The 16,977-nt window shown below is 33.3% G+C and overlaps 1 protein-coding gene and 1 non-coding gene across 2 annotated transcripts; both read left to right on the forward strand.

Moving 5' to 3' along the window:
* The first annotated feature begins 11,343 nt into the window (after positions 1–11,343).
* On the forward strand, positions 11,344–12,555 carry LOC120115556 (zinc finger protein ZAT5-like). Its single transcript, XM_039136228.1, has one exon. It carries the CDS (start codon positions 11,412–11,414, stop codon positions 12,444–12,446), a length of 1,035 nt encoding a protein of 344 aa, XP_038992159.1. The 5' UTR covers positions 11,344–11,411; the 3' UTR covers positions 12,447–12,555.
* Positions 12,556–15,987: 3,432 nt separating this feature from the next.
* TRNAI-AAU lies at positions 15,988–16,061 on the forward strand. The gene has a single exon. It is a non-coding gene; the product is annotated as a tRNA-Ile (tRNA).
* Positions 16,062–16,977: the final 916 nt, after the last annotated feature.

The following is a 16,977-nucleotide window of genomic DNA, read 5'->3' on the forward strand; positions in this document are numbered from 1 at the left end:
ATTGCCTTAAGGGATGGGAGCTGAAGCTCGACGAGAAGCCAATGTTTACGTTCCAAAACAGGGATAAACACCTGCAATCATAAGTAATAATTTATTCATTTGCACACTTATTTGTGAATACCTTTAAACTCAATCTAAAATAAATACTAACCTTATCGACCTCCCACCATGCAGGATAAAGTTTAGCTTGTCCATTGCCCAACACAAATGATTCATCTCGTTGATTCTTCAAGTGAACGACGTTAAAAGACGTCGACATAATTGTATATCGTGTATTTCTTTTATTTTTCTTAAGTTTCCTAATTATTAGAAGACGTGACACCCACACATCGATATGTTGTTTTATAAAAAAAGACATATATTAGTGACTTACATAAATTTAAAAAAAATAATAAAATTGAAATATAAGAAAAATATAAGACTTACCCCTCCATCGAAATAGCCATTGTCTTCGACCCCTAATAATACGCCCCACCAAGACCGATCAAGCAACAAATAGATATCATCGTTGAGCTTGCATATGTCAGTGAAACACCCCTGGCTCCGCTCATGTAGATAAAAATCAACTGCGGTCTTAGCCCAAAGGGTGTTATCCAGAATTGTGTCCGGTAGTTGTCTCATCTCCACTTCAGATACCGGAATGGTACTGGCCGGTAACTCATACGAGAGCCAACTCTCATCCATCATGTCCGGCACGTCAGAGGGTTTCTCAAGAATCTTACATATGATGCCATGTGAATCGGGCTCTTGAATGGTGGGAGGGACCTCTTCAACGATGACAGTGGCCTCTTGAACGGTGGGAGGGGACTCTCGAGGAATGATAGGGGCCTCTTCAATGATAGGAGTGGACTCTTGAGGGATGACAGGCGAGTCGGGCTTCTTCTTACGGTGTCTTCGCACTATTGGGGTGTACGGAGACTTAATAGCACGTGCACGCCGTCTGATGCGTGAACTCCGTCATGCAAGAAAAACCTGACGTAAAGCATCCACCTTATCGGGCCGCTAAATAATTAAATACAAAAATCAGTAAATAAACATACATGATATTTAAACAGTGAAAACAAAGACAAATATGTTTTAAACTTGCATTGTATTCACCCAAGTCATTATTCTATCATAGTTCACAAAATGCATCAGATAACAAAGACAAATTTACTTTCAACCAAAAGACAAAACAAAGACAAATACTAACTTCATAGTGTTAAAGAATACACAGTTTAGCAGAATTGGCAGCAACCGAATAAATTTACATCAACCAAAAAACAAAACAAAAGACAAATACTAACTTCACAGTGTTAAAGAATAAACAGTTTAGCAGTATTGGCAGCAACCGAATAAATTTACTAAGCAATCTAAGTGAAATGGTTAATCTAAGTGAAATTACGATTAAATTTATCATCAAGTTAAATATGGAAAATCTTAAACTTACCTCGTTGCGTAGAGTATGAACCTCATTCTGCAACGATACTACCATCTCACGTAGAGCGGCAACCTCACCACGTAAAGTAGACACCTCCACACGCCATGCACCATTGTTATTGCGTAGAGTACCGATCTCCTCACGCAAGGCATTGACCTCATCACGTAACTCCCTTGACTCATCCCATGGAGTGAAGGTGGAGAACAGGGAGATAGAAGTCATGGCATCTTTGCCGGTCGCCTATCATGAGGTGATGGTGGAGAAGAGGCTCGATGATGTGATGGGATAGGTGATGGCTCTCGTTGTAGAGGTGTATAGTCGGGTCGATCAGGTGATGGCTCTGGGTGAGGTGATGGCTCTCGAAGTAGAGGAAGTGGAGGTTGCTCATTATTCGTGCTATCAAAAAAATGCTGACTAGCTTGCCACCAATCAGTGGCAAGCTCAGCCTCCGTGGGTGTCAGTCTCTGTAATGGAGTGTTGGCCTCCTAAAAATATAAAAACTCAAACAAAGTTAAACGTCTACTATTAATAACTTGTTTATATATGATAGTATTTGTGTTAACTTACATTATTTATTGTCGCATATGGTATTAAGTCTTCCCAATCCAACAGACGTTTCCTCTTCCAGGAAATAGCCCTAGGAATATCATTTGAAGTTTTTAATGCATATGTCCGCATGCTGGGGAAAACCTCGAATATCCAAATCTACAAACAATATAATAACAAACATTAGTAATTGTTAAATAATTAATTATAATTTTGAAAACATTATATAGAAATTCTTACCTTAAAAGCCCAAACAAAGCCTGACAAAGTGTATTTTGACCCATCGCCACACAAACTTTTGCGGTCATCAAAGGCAGACGACAACTTAGTCCAGGTAGCTTTCCATATATACAAACCCCACAGAAACAGATTCCATGCATTTAGGTCCTTTACCAATAATATTAGCTCCTGAGGAATAGGTTCTCTGGCCTCTCTGCCTAAAAAGTCGGCATACAAAAGTACTAGAAGGCATACTCGGACAACATCGACGTCATTCATCCGTGTAAAACCATCTTTCTTATTAAACAATTTCTTCAGGTCGTCGACGTATAAGTTCGGCTTCTCTATTGACTCATCAGGAAAAACCCGGGATAACCATGATGGGCGGGTGCTATGACGAGTGTACTGGCCTACATCATCGTGTCCGAATCGTAGACCAGTGATTAAGCAGAACTCCTTCCGCCCAAAACAAGTATACGTCGGTGGAAAATGAAACCATATCTCTTCCTCACCACGTTGTATACTGTCGGGTAGATCGCTAGTCATGGTCTGAAGCCACAAATGGGTCAAATTAGCATCTTCACCCGGATGTTGTACTCTCAGCCATGACCTGAAGCAGGTTTCCTCAAACAATTTTCTTTGTGCAGGTGAAAGCTTCGAAGCAATTGTAGTAGCTAGGCTAACTTTATTCCTTAATGTCAATGAAGCCGAAAAAAATTTCTACAAAAACAATAAACATACCAAGTTAGATATACCAAAAACTACACTGTGAAGATATACCAAAAACAATAAACATAAAGAGTAGTAGTTTATTCTTGAAACTAAAATTTGCAACACTGTTTTGTCTTTTGGTTGAAATGAAAATCGCAACGAGAGAATGACTATCGCAACGCGGAAATGACTATCGCAACGTGAAATGAAAATCGTAACGAGAGAATTGCAACGCGAAATTAAAATCGCAACGCGAAATGAAAATTGCAATGCGATTTTGGTTTCGCGTTGCGATTCTCTCGTTGCGATTTTCATTTCTCTCATTGCGATAGTCATTTTCGTGTTGCGATTTTCATTTTCATGTTGCGATTTTAAGTTTAGAAACTATTCTTCTTCTGCAAATTGAAACTTTAATAGATTGCATTACTTCAACCAAAAGACAAAACAAAGACAAATACTAACTTCACAAGGTTAAAGACTAAACAATTTAACAGTATTGGCAGCAATCGAATGAATTTAATAAGAAATCTAAGTGAAATGGTTAATCTATTATTGAAATTACCAGTAAACTTATCATCAATTTCAATATGAAAAACCTAAAATAATGCAAAAATTTCAAAATAAAAATAATTAAAAAAACTAACCCTCGGAGGTTGATTTTCCATTTCTGAATGATTGTGAGGGATTTCTGACCGTGAATGGTTGTGAGGGATTTCGTCGGAGATGGGGACGGAAATCTTTGGAGATGGGGACGGATTTCGCCGTAGAGAGTGAGAGATGGAGATGGGACTGAGTTGTGATTTTAGGTTTTAGGTTATGAGTTGCGATTACGGGATATACTGTGGACGGTTCAGTGTTCCGATAATTAATATTCGTGTTTGGAATTTGAAAATAAAATACACGTAGCGATTGTAATGGTGCTTTAAAAATCGCGTTGCGATTTACGGATACGCATTGCGATTTACGTATTCTCGTTGCGATTTACAGATACGCGTTGCGATTTACGTAATCGCGTTGCGATTTACGTATTCGCGTTGCGATTTACGTATTCGCATTGTAAATTAGGAAAATCGCAACGCGAATTTGGGAAATCGCATTGCGATAGTCAGAATCGCGTTGCGAATCTGGAAACTGATTTGCGATACCGGAGATCGTGTTGCGAATTATCGATCGCATTGCGATTTAGTTGGTCATTTTGGCAAATCCAAAAAAAGTTGGTTAAAATCGTATATTATAAGGCATTTTTTGTCACTGAGGTTATTTTCTCATTTTTAAAAGACAACTACTCTTATGTGTCCTTAGTCCATCACTGCAGAGGAGGAGCCTATAAAGCATGATATAAAATAAGGGATATATCCTTTGCTTGGAATGTTGCCCAATGTCCTTTGATCTGGATGATGAGTTAATTACAAACCTTACGTGCCGCACACAATGCATCCTTCACTAATAATAACAATCTTTATCCATCCGTTGTCACTTTTCTTCATGGCCATGCCATTCCCTGCAACTTAAACTGATTCAAATTTATTAAGGTTAATTTGTTTATGAAAATGGTATTCATTCATTAATGATATTTTTTTAATATGTGATATTATACTAAAGGTTTGTTAATAAACTTTTTTAATATTCCAATTGCACAGCTCCCAAGAAAAATAGCAAATTCAAGTTGAAGTACTACGGCTGATGATTGGGCTTCGGCCGATTCATATGATTAAATTGTTTGAGCAGCCTTTTACTTGTATTTTAATGACCAATTTTAGCTAAATTTATTTTATAGTTATAATTAAGTAAGAAATAATTTTTAATAGTACGAGATAATTATAAGATATTATATGTTCAAAAAATTTCTTAACTATTAATAATGTATATACACCTTATATATATAATTACTCGTACTCAAAATATCTAAAGAGAATGATATTTTCTTTTAATTTGAATCATTTAAATTTGTAACAAGTAATTATAAATTTAAAAAATAAAATGACAAATTTACATATTCAATGCCCTTTTTATCACATAAGTCAATAATAGCATGAGAGGATAATAAGTGGGATAAAAGGGTAAAACACAACAATGATCATTTATCTTTTATATTTATACATTTTTATTCACTAAATTTAAAAAATTTAATTTTTTTCACTTACGTTATCATTCTTTTAAGTTTTGGTCACTGGAACGTTTAATGTTGTCAGTTTGATGATGTGATGTGTTAAGAAGAAGGTCATGGTGTTAGTGTTTTATCTAAAGTTCAATGGTTAAAATAAAAATTAAACTCTTTTATTAACATTTCATATTATCAAACTAACTATATCAAACATCTCAATGATCAAAACTTAATAAAATGAAAATGTATTTGGTGAATAAAAGTGTAAATATAAAAAATAATTGTCTATTCTTGTAGTTTACCAAAAAAAAAAAAGGAGATAAAAGGAATGGAAGAAAAGAAGTAAAGAAAGAGGGCGAAAGGATAGCACGGCGGGTTCTATGGGGTTCTAGGCTTGCACTCCACTCATCTCACCACACGCACAATCGTCGAACCAAAGTAATTCAGATTTTCCTTGCTTTTCCATCCCATCCACCTAACCATATTGCAAAAATACCATTAAAATTATTGGATTACGATTCGTCTTTTAATTCATCTTGATCATACCTATAAACACATGCAATCACGAGTGTTGTATAATAATAGATAGGCAAAAGGGTAATTTTTACCCTTGTAGTAGAACTAATTTATGATTTTCGTTTCTATCATATTTCCGTATTAATTTTTACCCTTAGCCATTAGTTTATGTTACTGTTTGAAAATTAAAACATACAAAATATCTTTAAACTTTTCAGATTAGTTTTAAACCCCCAAGCATCTTCCTTATTTCGAACCAAAATTCTCAATCTCCTAAGCTTCCCGTTGCCCTACCATCGAGCTCCGATTAACCCACGTTCAGCCATTTGTAGCCATCATCGCTACCACCACAACGTTCCTCGTCGTCCCCCGATCAAACCCCAACCACCAGCTATTTCGAGTATTCTATCGTTCTTTGCAAATCGCAAGGAAAATGTTTGATTAGCTTCTTTGTTGATCCCTTCTATTAACCACTATCTGATCGTCGTGACTGACACGCCGCCACCAGAGTGACCACTGTAACCTCGCTACCATAACCCTATATCATCTTACTATGGAACGCCATCATTTTACTTGAAGAGGTGATCGAAGGTTCACAAGAAAAACTAGGGTTTGTAATTTTTTCGTCGATCTATAGTTGAATTCGCTGCCTGTTCATCTCACCATCTACACTACTAGTCTCCTCGATGCTTCGCAATCAAAACCCGATCGGATTCGTCGCTCCATCATCGCTCGTTCACCGTCTACTGTGGTAAGTGCTCCGATATTCTTCTTTGCTATAGCACGAAACAACCCCGCCGCTGCCGCACGTGTTGCCACTCGCCTCTACCGCGCGTGGGTTAATCCTCTAATCAAATTTTCTAGAAATTGAGTCACCCAAGTCAACTCGAAATGAGTCAATCGAGTCAACTTGCACTGAATCAACTCGCACCGAGATGAGTCAACCCGAACTGATCTAAACTATTGACTTTGACTATGACCAACGTTATTTTGAATTTAACCAAAATTTCAATTTTTTTAAAAAAAATTCAATTTTTTTTAAAAAAAAATCATATTTTATGATTTTCAATGTTTTGAGTTCGAATCTGAAATACGTTTCACAAAATTCGACATCGGTAAGTTATTTTTCAACGTTTAATCTTTAAATTCGATCTGTTTCACCCAATTAAGTTATGTTTCTGACGTAATTTCCTTTGCCATGTACCCCAGTTATCATGGGATGTTGAATTCAAGTTTAAGGGCTATTGAATGGAGTTTAATTGGTCGATCGATGTAACACGAAAATCGAAGAAATACATTACTACTATGTGTATACTTTACGAAACACACTGATATTGGATATTGCATGAATGAATATTATTGGACAACTTTGTATAGTTAATCATTGTTGGACTCGAACTGAATTCGGTAAAAGTTAGTAAACTATATAACACTTGGAGGACTCGAATAAGAAATTAGAAGACCGAGAAAAAATAAATTCAAGCTCAGTGATCAATCAAAAAATCAATTGACCACAAGATCCTTAAACTCTTATTACTTAAGTTAAAAGTTAAATGTCGGAAATACTTGATACTTGGATAGAAAATTTCAAAAATACCTTTAAAAGGTAAAAAGGAATTTGCATTGACCTAAATAGTAGAATTGACTTAAGAATTTATTCTTGACTTGATAGAACTTTAGGGTCTGTTTGTTTGGCTGTAATTGGTTTTTCGGAAAATGAATTACTGGAATTTGAACTACTGGAATTTGAACTACTGAAAAATGAATTACTGGAATTTGAATTCTGGAAAATGAATTATATTTCTGGAAAACGTTTTCCGGAAAATATTTTCCGTAAAATGACTTACATTTTTCTGAAAAACATCTGGAAAACATTTTATGATGTTTGGAAGATGTTATTTAAACCTTTTTTTCCACTAATTGAAGAGTTTTTTTTAAATTAATTATTACAAATATTAAATACAATAAATAATATTATTTTTCATAAAACTTATTTATTATTAAAAATAATTTATTTATTATTAAATAGTATTTTTATAATTTTATTAATAAAAAATATTAATTTTGTATATTTTAGTGAAACAAAAATATTATAAATTATATTAATTATTTATTAAAGTAATAGTGTTATATTCTATTTTAAAAATATTAATTAGTATATTTTAAATATCTTTATTAAAATATTATTTAAATATATAAATAATATTATTCATTATTAAATATATAAAAATTTATATTATATATTATTAAAATAAAAATATAATATCTTATATTATTATAATATAATTGATTATTTTATATAATATTAAAAATATAATATTATATTATTATAAATATTAATAAATAAATAAATAATATTTTGATGAAAATGATATTAAAATATTTTATATTAATATTAAATTCATAAAATAAAATTATTTTGAGTATTTATTATTTGAAGTGAAAAGTTTGGAAAATGACTTACAGAAAATGAATCCGTAAGTCATTTTCGAGAAAACACAAAGGAAATTTTGTTACTAGGAAAATGAATTACGTTCCGGAAAACCAATTACGTGAAACAAACACTGGAAAATATTTTCCGGAAAACGAATTACGTGAAACAAACACGGGAAAACATTTTTCGGAAAATGAATTACGTGAAACAAACACGAGAATTCGGGGAAAACCAATTTTGTAATTCCAATTACGGCAAACAAACATACCTTAGATTCACTTCTTAAATTCCCGATTTGTTTAGAGAAACCTTGATAATCAATTTTTACCTCCAAGATGAAAAAACATACTTAGAATTTCTGACTCATGAGCAAATGCCCAGAGACTAAATCATTGAAAGTATCATTTATGTCTGAACGGTTCAAAATGACTGAATTGTATGAAATACAACCCTAAGGTATGAAACACGACCTAAGCACGTCGATCATTCTTGATGTTGTCGTAATACAAAAATAAGATTAATACCACCAGAATACTTGTTTAGTTCCTTATGATCAGTTCAACTAGTGCATTCAGCATTAAAAAGTAAAGTATCTTGATCCGAATGATTGACAAGTATCGTAGTATTGGGATCTGTTTAGTTTGATTTGACTCGAAATCTTGAGAATTTGATATAAATTTGACATACTGCGAATAATCATTTTACCCTTATTGGGATAATTTTACCAAGAACTCTCGTGGTAGTAACACGAAAAAATGCCCTTTATGGCCTAAGTAATGGAAACACTCTTATTATATCTAAATATTTAGTAATTATAATGTAAGGATCTTGAATACCTTTCTGATGCACTCAAATCCTAAATGGTCTTAAAGTATCAAATTCTAAATGTCTAATTAGATCCGGTAGTAACCGAACCCTTTTAATAAAGATCTCATTCTTGAAATCTGATCAATTTATCTAAGTTACATGTTTTCTATTTTTGATAACTACCAAGTGCCTCCAAAAAATGTCTGGATCCTCTAGTGTGTTCCTTATACACATAAATGTTTTCTGTGATTTTAAAAGTCTGACTCTGATATTTGAAATAAAAACATGAATTCTGATCTCTATTTTTTTATTATGATTTCAGATATCTGGATTTTGATCTCTGGTTTTCGATACAAGATACATCTGGCCTTTGATTTTGATTTTACTAAAATTGTTTTACTGGGGTACTTTTGGGATGTGATATGGAGTTATGTAAGGTCATCCCCGACCAGGCGGGTAAATCTTTTTGGACCTAAGGCGACCCTTGGGTGGGTTCCTAGACCCAATAGGCCTATTGGTAAGACATTATGGACCCTAAGACAATTCCCTAAGGTGACTCCTTTGCTTTGTACTTAAGGTAAGTCCTTATGGACGTGAGGGAACTCCTCTCAGGTGGGTCCTATGCTTTGACTAGGATAAGTCCTTATGAACCCAAGGTGTTCCCTTAGGTTGGCTCCTACGTCAAATGGGCCTAGGGTAAATCTTTATGGATACGGTTCTGGGGAACTACATATGGAGTGTTTGGCCAGAGGGTATTACTGTGATTTTAAAAATGTTTTACTGAAATAAGCTACTACTATTTTTAAACTATGATTACATTTATTCTAGTTTCGTGGGAACACACTAGACACCTTCATTCCAATCTCTTGAATTTGTCTCTCTGAACGATTCCTTTAGACTGTAGGTTTCCCATCTATTACCTGAAGAATTAGTTAATAAACATCAACTCATCTTATGACCTGTATATGCTTGGATAACTGAAGATATTTTATGCATCATCTTATATCTATTTTTCCTTTAGAATCATCTGATAGTATTGTATTACTGAGCTTTCTCAAATCTCACTCTGTTACGTACCATTTTAGGTTAAAGAATCAATCATGTGCAACTATCGACATCAGTAATGGGAGTACCTTCGGCATTGCTTGTGGAGTACGGTACAGAGGTAAGTAGGGGGCATGTAGGTCACATTTGATTTATATCAATGTCTGAAACTCGCTTTAATATTTATGTTTACTAACCTCTGTTTTTAATATATGAATGATTTTTGAAGTTGTATTATTATTTATATATTGATAATATTTTATGATTTTAAAATTTTATTGGCTAAAGTTTTATTTTTCTAGTTTTTCAGAATGGGTCGCTCCGGTAACCTTAATGTGACACCTCAGATCAGGTCAGCCGTATCGGTCTGAAGGTGTTACATTAGTGTTTGTGAAAACATGTTCGTTTAGAATAAAAGGAAAAACATAGTGACAGAAAAAGGGATTTTTTTGTTATAATAGGGAAAATGATAAAACTACACAACTAGTGCTTAAACTTCTTACGATTAATAGTTTAAACTCTAAATTTCATCATATATTCAATTTAGTATGTACTTTCACTAATATTCAAAATAAAAAAAAAATAAATGAGCTTATAAACGAGATTATTCGTGAACATAAACGAGTCGAACACACATTTTTTTCCATGTTCGTTCGTTTATTAAATTGACATAAAATTTTTGTTCATACTCGTTTATTTAGTCTAATAAACAAACATTATATGAATGGTTCACTGAACGCTCTGTTCATTTACACTCCTAATTTTATTCGATTTAATGGTTTTTGACATGATACGGTTAGGTCAATTTTTATTTTAAAATTTTTGATTCAATTCAAGTTAGATTTGATTTTCTGATGAAAAAATACGATCAAACCCGACCCAACATAATATTATAATTATCATTTATATATTTAGGAGTCATTACAACAATACCCATTTCTATTTTACTTTTTTAATTAGGTCCCTATTTTATCTAATAAAAATTTCTTTTATATATATATATATATCGGATTAGATGTATGCACAAATTTAACTTAAAAAATAGGTCAAATTTTAGATATAAGTGAAAAACTCATCTGAAATTAGACACGAATGAAAAGAATTAATTGAGAAAAAAATTCAATCCAACCTAACCAATTACTGTCCCTAATTACTATACTTGATTTGTGGTTGTTGATGATGTTGATATAGTATTATGATGGAGTGCGTTGGCAAAGTGTGGGAAAGAGAGTGTGAAACGGGGCATTTACGTTCAACAGAAAGAAAAAAAAAAACAATCCAAACTGGTTTAAACTCTCTCTATCTCTTGTTCTAAATTTACATAGTTTCAGTTACATCTCTCCTCCCAAAGCATGGCTATAAATAAATATATGCATACATTATTAACTCCATGCGTTCAAAATTAATCTCTTGTTCAGCTGCCCTTACTATATTCCATTGGGGTCCTTCCATTTTTGACTAAAAACTGACCCCACAACTTTCTCCCTATTTTTGTGTCATTTATTCTTTGTTATATATTGCATCCCACTTCCCTCTCCTTTGCTTCCTCTCTTATCTTTCTCTCCTTTGTGTTTTCTTCATTTCTTTTCTCTCCCTTTGTGTTGGGGAAGATGGAAGCTCAAGAGGAAGTTCCATTGGGGTCTCAAGAAGGCAATATCATTAAAGGGAAGAGAACCAAGCGTTTTAGGCCTCAATCTCCGATCCCTTTCGCCGCCATTGCTCCGAGCGGTTCCATGTTCAACGGAGGAGACGATGTACAAATGGAGAACAACAAGGACAACTATGGTGAATATCTTTCACTTTCTTCTTTCGGAGATGAAAACCAAGAGAGCACCACGGAGGAAGAAGAGGACATGGCGAATTGCTTGATCCTCTTGGCTCAAGGCCAATCCAGAGAGCCCCCCAAGTTATTACAACATCAATACCATCGTGTTCATCATCAACAACAACAAGATTCTGCGGTGGTTTACAACAAATTCAACAGTCGGAGGTTCATGGAAGCAGCCTCGAACGGGACCGGTAAGGCCGGACACTACGTCTATGAGTGCAAGACGTGTAACCGGACGTTCCCCTCGTTCCAAGCCCTCGGCGGTCATCGTGCTAGTCATAAGAAGCCCAAGGTGGCCGCGGTGGTCGATGATAAGATACGACAATTCACAACGACGACGAATATAGGGTTACCGGATGAAGAAGAAGGGCAACTATTCATGAAGACTAACAACATTTCATCTCTCTCCCTTCAATTGAGCAACACCAACAACAACTATAACAATAACAATAGAGGTTTGTATGGAAGCAACAGCAACAACAAGGCTAATAAGGTTCATGAATGCTCGATTTGCGGGTCGGAGTTTACATCGGGACAAGCCTTGGGAGGGCACATGAGAAGACACAGAGGGTCCATAGGTGCTAATATTACACCTGCTAACACTGCCCTGTCGTTGAAAGTGCCAACCCCAATGGAACAACCTCAGCAACCTAAGAAACCGAAGAATGTTCTGTCTCTAGACTTGGATCTCAATCTTCCAGCTCCCGACGAAGATAATCGGGAACCAAAATTCCCCTTTGCTTCGAAACAGCAACAACAACAGCAACAATCATCTCTTGTCTTCTCTGCCCCCACTTTGGTGGATTGTCATTACTAGAAACAAGGTTAAAAAATTTCCAACTACACAATTTATTATCATCCAATGGTTAATTGGGTGTTTTTGATTCTTTTTTATACTTTTATTTATTCAAACATTTTACAAGATTCTTTCGATTCTTTGATGAAAAAACAATGAATAATGTGTTATATGTACAAAGTCATGATGGGTATTTTTCTTCTTCTTTTTTTCCGTCTCCTTTGATTTCTTGGATTTTGTTTTCGAGTCGAAATGTGTTAAACACTTTGAGAAAGAAAGAGAGAATTTAGGCTTCAATTTGTCACCGCCACAGCCCAAGAATTGTGGCTTAATTTTCATTTTACAACAATGCCCTCCCTTTCTCTCACTCTCATGTTGGATGGTGGTGACCAAAATAGAATAATATCTCAAATGAATCCCTCAAATATAATAATATCATCATGCTTCCATTACACGTTCTTACCTCATTATTTTTGTTCTTTTCTTTGCTTCTTCCACTTCTTTTCTCTTTAGTATCTAGTACACTCTATGATAACCAATCATTCATCACAAAACTTAATTAAATCGATATAAATTCGAATTTTAATATCTGTAACTCTTTCTTATTTTTCATTTATTACTACATTGATCTTAATTAATCTAAGCAAGTACTTTAGTTTTAAAATTTATTAAGTCAGTTATATATAATAGATCTTTTTTCATAAAATATCAAAATGTCTTAACTCATGTGCACACATGTTGCTCTATTTTCCTTCAGTAGGTTACTTATTCGAACTAATTGATGAAATCATAAAAATAAAAAGTAAAATTATGTTAAATTAAAGCAAAACGACTAAATTTTAAATTTGAATATAATAAAAGAATCAAAAAAAGAGTTTGACCTAATTAGAAAAACCCAATAAAATTTGTGGTACGAGGGAGCAGAAAGTTGGCTATAATACCCAAATAATTAGGTTTAATTATATATATATAAGCGTAATTAGCTGTTGTTAAGTTAGAGTTTGGTGTGTGTCTACCTCACAAAGGGGATGCAATAATCTGTGAGGCTGCTATATGATTAACTGTGCTAATTTTAGGAGTTGAGTCGTCCATTGTTTTAGCTAAATAGAAAGATAGAGCATGTGCATATTTGTTTTACCTATTGACAATGCACACACCCTACATACACGGCTGCTCAAATCATCTAATTTTTAATCTAACAAAGATATAAAAAGCATTTAAAATATATGGGATACCAAAGTTTAGTTTGTCAAATTTCAAAATTGATATATAAAGACATAATGAAAAAAAATTAACGGTGTGGTGTAACTACAAAATAGTATTTATTTAAATTTTTCTTGGTCAATTGATAATATGCACATACACCCTACAAACACATAGGCTTGAATTTGAATCCTCTATTGCACATACACCCTACAACACACATGGGCTTGAATTTGAATCCTCTATGGAGAGTAATATTCTCTTTCATCAGTGAGACCACTTAATAAATTCAAAAATTATCAACCCTAAGAGATAAGTTGATTCAAAATTATTAGAGGCACGGGAAACATTTGAAGTTAAAAGAAGTTCAAGAAATTGGATTTAATTTGTTTAATTTTAAAACCCTTAGGAATGCAATTAAATATAAAATGTTTTTGGAGCCCAAGACCCTCCCATCATCCACATAAGATCCCTAGCTGATGAAGTGATAATTAAAACTTCTCTTTCTTGGATGATTGGTGTATATATTAAAATTATCACTGTCCTTGCACATGCATATTTTTTGTTCATATTAAGGGCAGCATCATGCTAATTAGTATGGAAGAAGAAATCAATTATTAACTTACTACATAGCCCCCAACTTGTGTCCACTATTGGATACCAAAGAGAGTCAATAGTTTATTGAGTATATATTTAGCATCAACACTTGCACTAATTAGGTTAATGACCAAAAAATAATATTCGAAATTCAAATAATAATATGAAATGACTTGAATTTAAACAGTCCAATCAATAAATTTTAGTGATCAAAACTTCAAATAACCTAAATTTAATTTAAACTTCTAAAAGTTTTATAATTCAGATTGATACGATCCAGATTTACTTGATCTAAAATTAACTTGTTCATTCAATTAATAGGTGTAGGTATAAACGTAAAAGATAGAAAAAAATAATATTTATATATAGGTTATCGGCATTAACTAGAGAGATAGAGAGTAGTTTGAGATGTGTGTGCATCCGTAACAACTACAATGAAAACTTTTATAGTGAGATCCAAATAAACTTTCATTCTTAAATTGAAATAAATTATTTTAAATCATCATGGATATGAATTAGGATTAGGATTCATCTATACTTAGCGTATAAACGAATTTTGCCTATACAAATTAAACTCGAACATTTTTTTTTCCGAATCGAAATCAACCAACCATGAATTAAAAGAAAAAGGGAAGAGAGTTTACTCAAAAGTTTAACGTTGTTTTCAAGTTAATTAGAATAGAAAGATACAAATTGGGTAAGCGTTGCATCCCAGTTGAAGCAAACGCATCAAATTCTTTTAAACGTTGCGCTTATAACCATAATCACATTTTCCACTAATTCAAGTCACTTTCTCATGAAAACTCCCCTTCCCCTCTCTCGTTATCATATTTTTGAAATTAACACAGGTATTACAATCACTTTTGCAATATTTCAAGAGAGTTTAGTTGAGTTTTGTAGTTTACAAGTTTAACTACTATACAATTCTTTCTTTTATTTATTTAGGTGATTACAAGATAACATATTTTCCAAAATCTAAGAGAGATTTTGACGATGAATGCTCAATATTCCTACAAATGTGGTGCTCGGATTCAGGATCTTTAAAGATAACAAATATAACTTTAACCACTGAAATCGCTTGATTTATGTAAAATAGTTGGTCTTAACATAAAGAAGAATCGGTACAATTTTAAACTTAAAATTAAAAGGATGAATGAAAACTAGAGAAAAATTATTTTAATTATTGAGAATATGCCTTAATTTTGTTTTGCTCTCCTAAGCTATAGTAAGTTGTGTTAAGTTATATTTTATTTAGATGATTACAATATAATGTACTTTCTAAAATCTCTTTTGCATATTACATTTAGCGCATAACAATGCTTTTAATTTTTTTAAATGTTAAGTTAATGTTATTATCGTTTTATAAAATAAAATATTAAAAAAGAACCACGTATGATCGTTTTCATGTTTCAACTAACACCACAGATCTCGAAATACTCTTATACAAATAATTATTGTGAAAATATTATTACTATAGCTTCAAAAATATAAATATGTTATTATTAAAAGATAAATAATCTTCTACCGCCCTTATCCAACTTCGCTAAACTAAATACTTATAGATTTGTCGTAAATAAATAGATTGAAGAAAAAAAGCTGGAATAGCTTAGTTGGTTAGGGTTTGTGCCTGTAAACAACAAGACCGCAGGTTCAAGTTCTATTTTTAGTGTTATTAACTTTTATCTCCATTTTTAGCAAGCAGCAGTGGCTAAGAAAATATTGACATTGGTATCTAGGTAAACTTGTTTAGGTCAAAACCGTTGGCCTATTAGCTCAACTGGTTAGAGCGTCGTGCTAATAACGCGATGGTCGCAGGTTCAAGACCTGCATGGGCCATTATTTATTTTTCCAATTTTTCCTCCATCCTATTTTTTGGTTAACTCTTGTTCTTGCATGTTGGTTTTGGCTCTGGGACTCTCCACAGAGGATCTACTTTGATTCTATTTCTGGGCGTATATTTGTGTAAATCCCTTTTAAAATGAATGAAAAGGGTTACTTTTCTTTGTATTGGGTTGGCAAGAAATTGAAGAGAAATGGGTTAAAAGCAATCCTTTGATTCCAGCCTTTTGGTTTTATTACGTATTTATTTTATTTAAATAAATAAATCAGGAATGTTCAAAATCTCTCCTGGCCAGCTGCAATCGGTAAAAGATACTATTAAAACAAGAAGCATGCATGTGCATGAAAAGTTTCCGGCTCGAATTCCACAGTAAGGGAAGTTAAGCGAGGCAGAACAAAATTTAGAATTAACTTCTTATAAGAAATAAAATCATGCTGAACAACAACAACTGTCTTGGATGACACTTTCACTTCTAATGTAAAAGCACAGAGGGTATATCCAAGCTTAAAGCTAAGCTTCTGCCATCCTGGTATATATTGTTTACAAAATGAATACCCATGCCTAGTGTTTACAGTTATCTACTGAATTACAAATTTACAATTTCCGATACTGTTCATCTGTTCACTGTCTCAAACTCCATAAACAATTGAAAAAACAAAAAGGATTGCTTTCAACCCCTTCTCTCTTCAATTTCTTGCAGACCCAATACACAGAAAACAACCCTTTTTCATTCGTTTTAAATGGAACTCAAAAACCATTTACATAGACACACACACAAAAAGAAAAAAACAAAGTAAATCCTGGGTGAGAATCCCAAAGCCAAAACGAACATGCAAGAACAAGAGTTAACCAAAAAAGAGGATGGGATTTGGAGGAGGAAAAATTAAAATGCAACATGGCCCATGAAGTCTC

Source organism: Hibiscus syriacus, unplaced genomic scaffold, assembly GCF_006381635.1.
Source record: "Hibiscus syriacus cultivar Baekdansim isolate YM2019G1 unplaced genomic scaffold, ASM638163v2 tig00110266_pilon, whole genome shotgun sequence".
Taxonomy (NCBI): Eukaryota; Viridiplantae; Streptophyta; class Magnoliopsida; order Malvales; family Malvaceae; genus Hibiscus; species Hibiscus syriacus.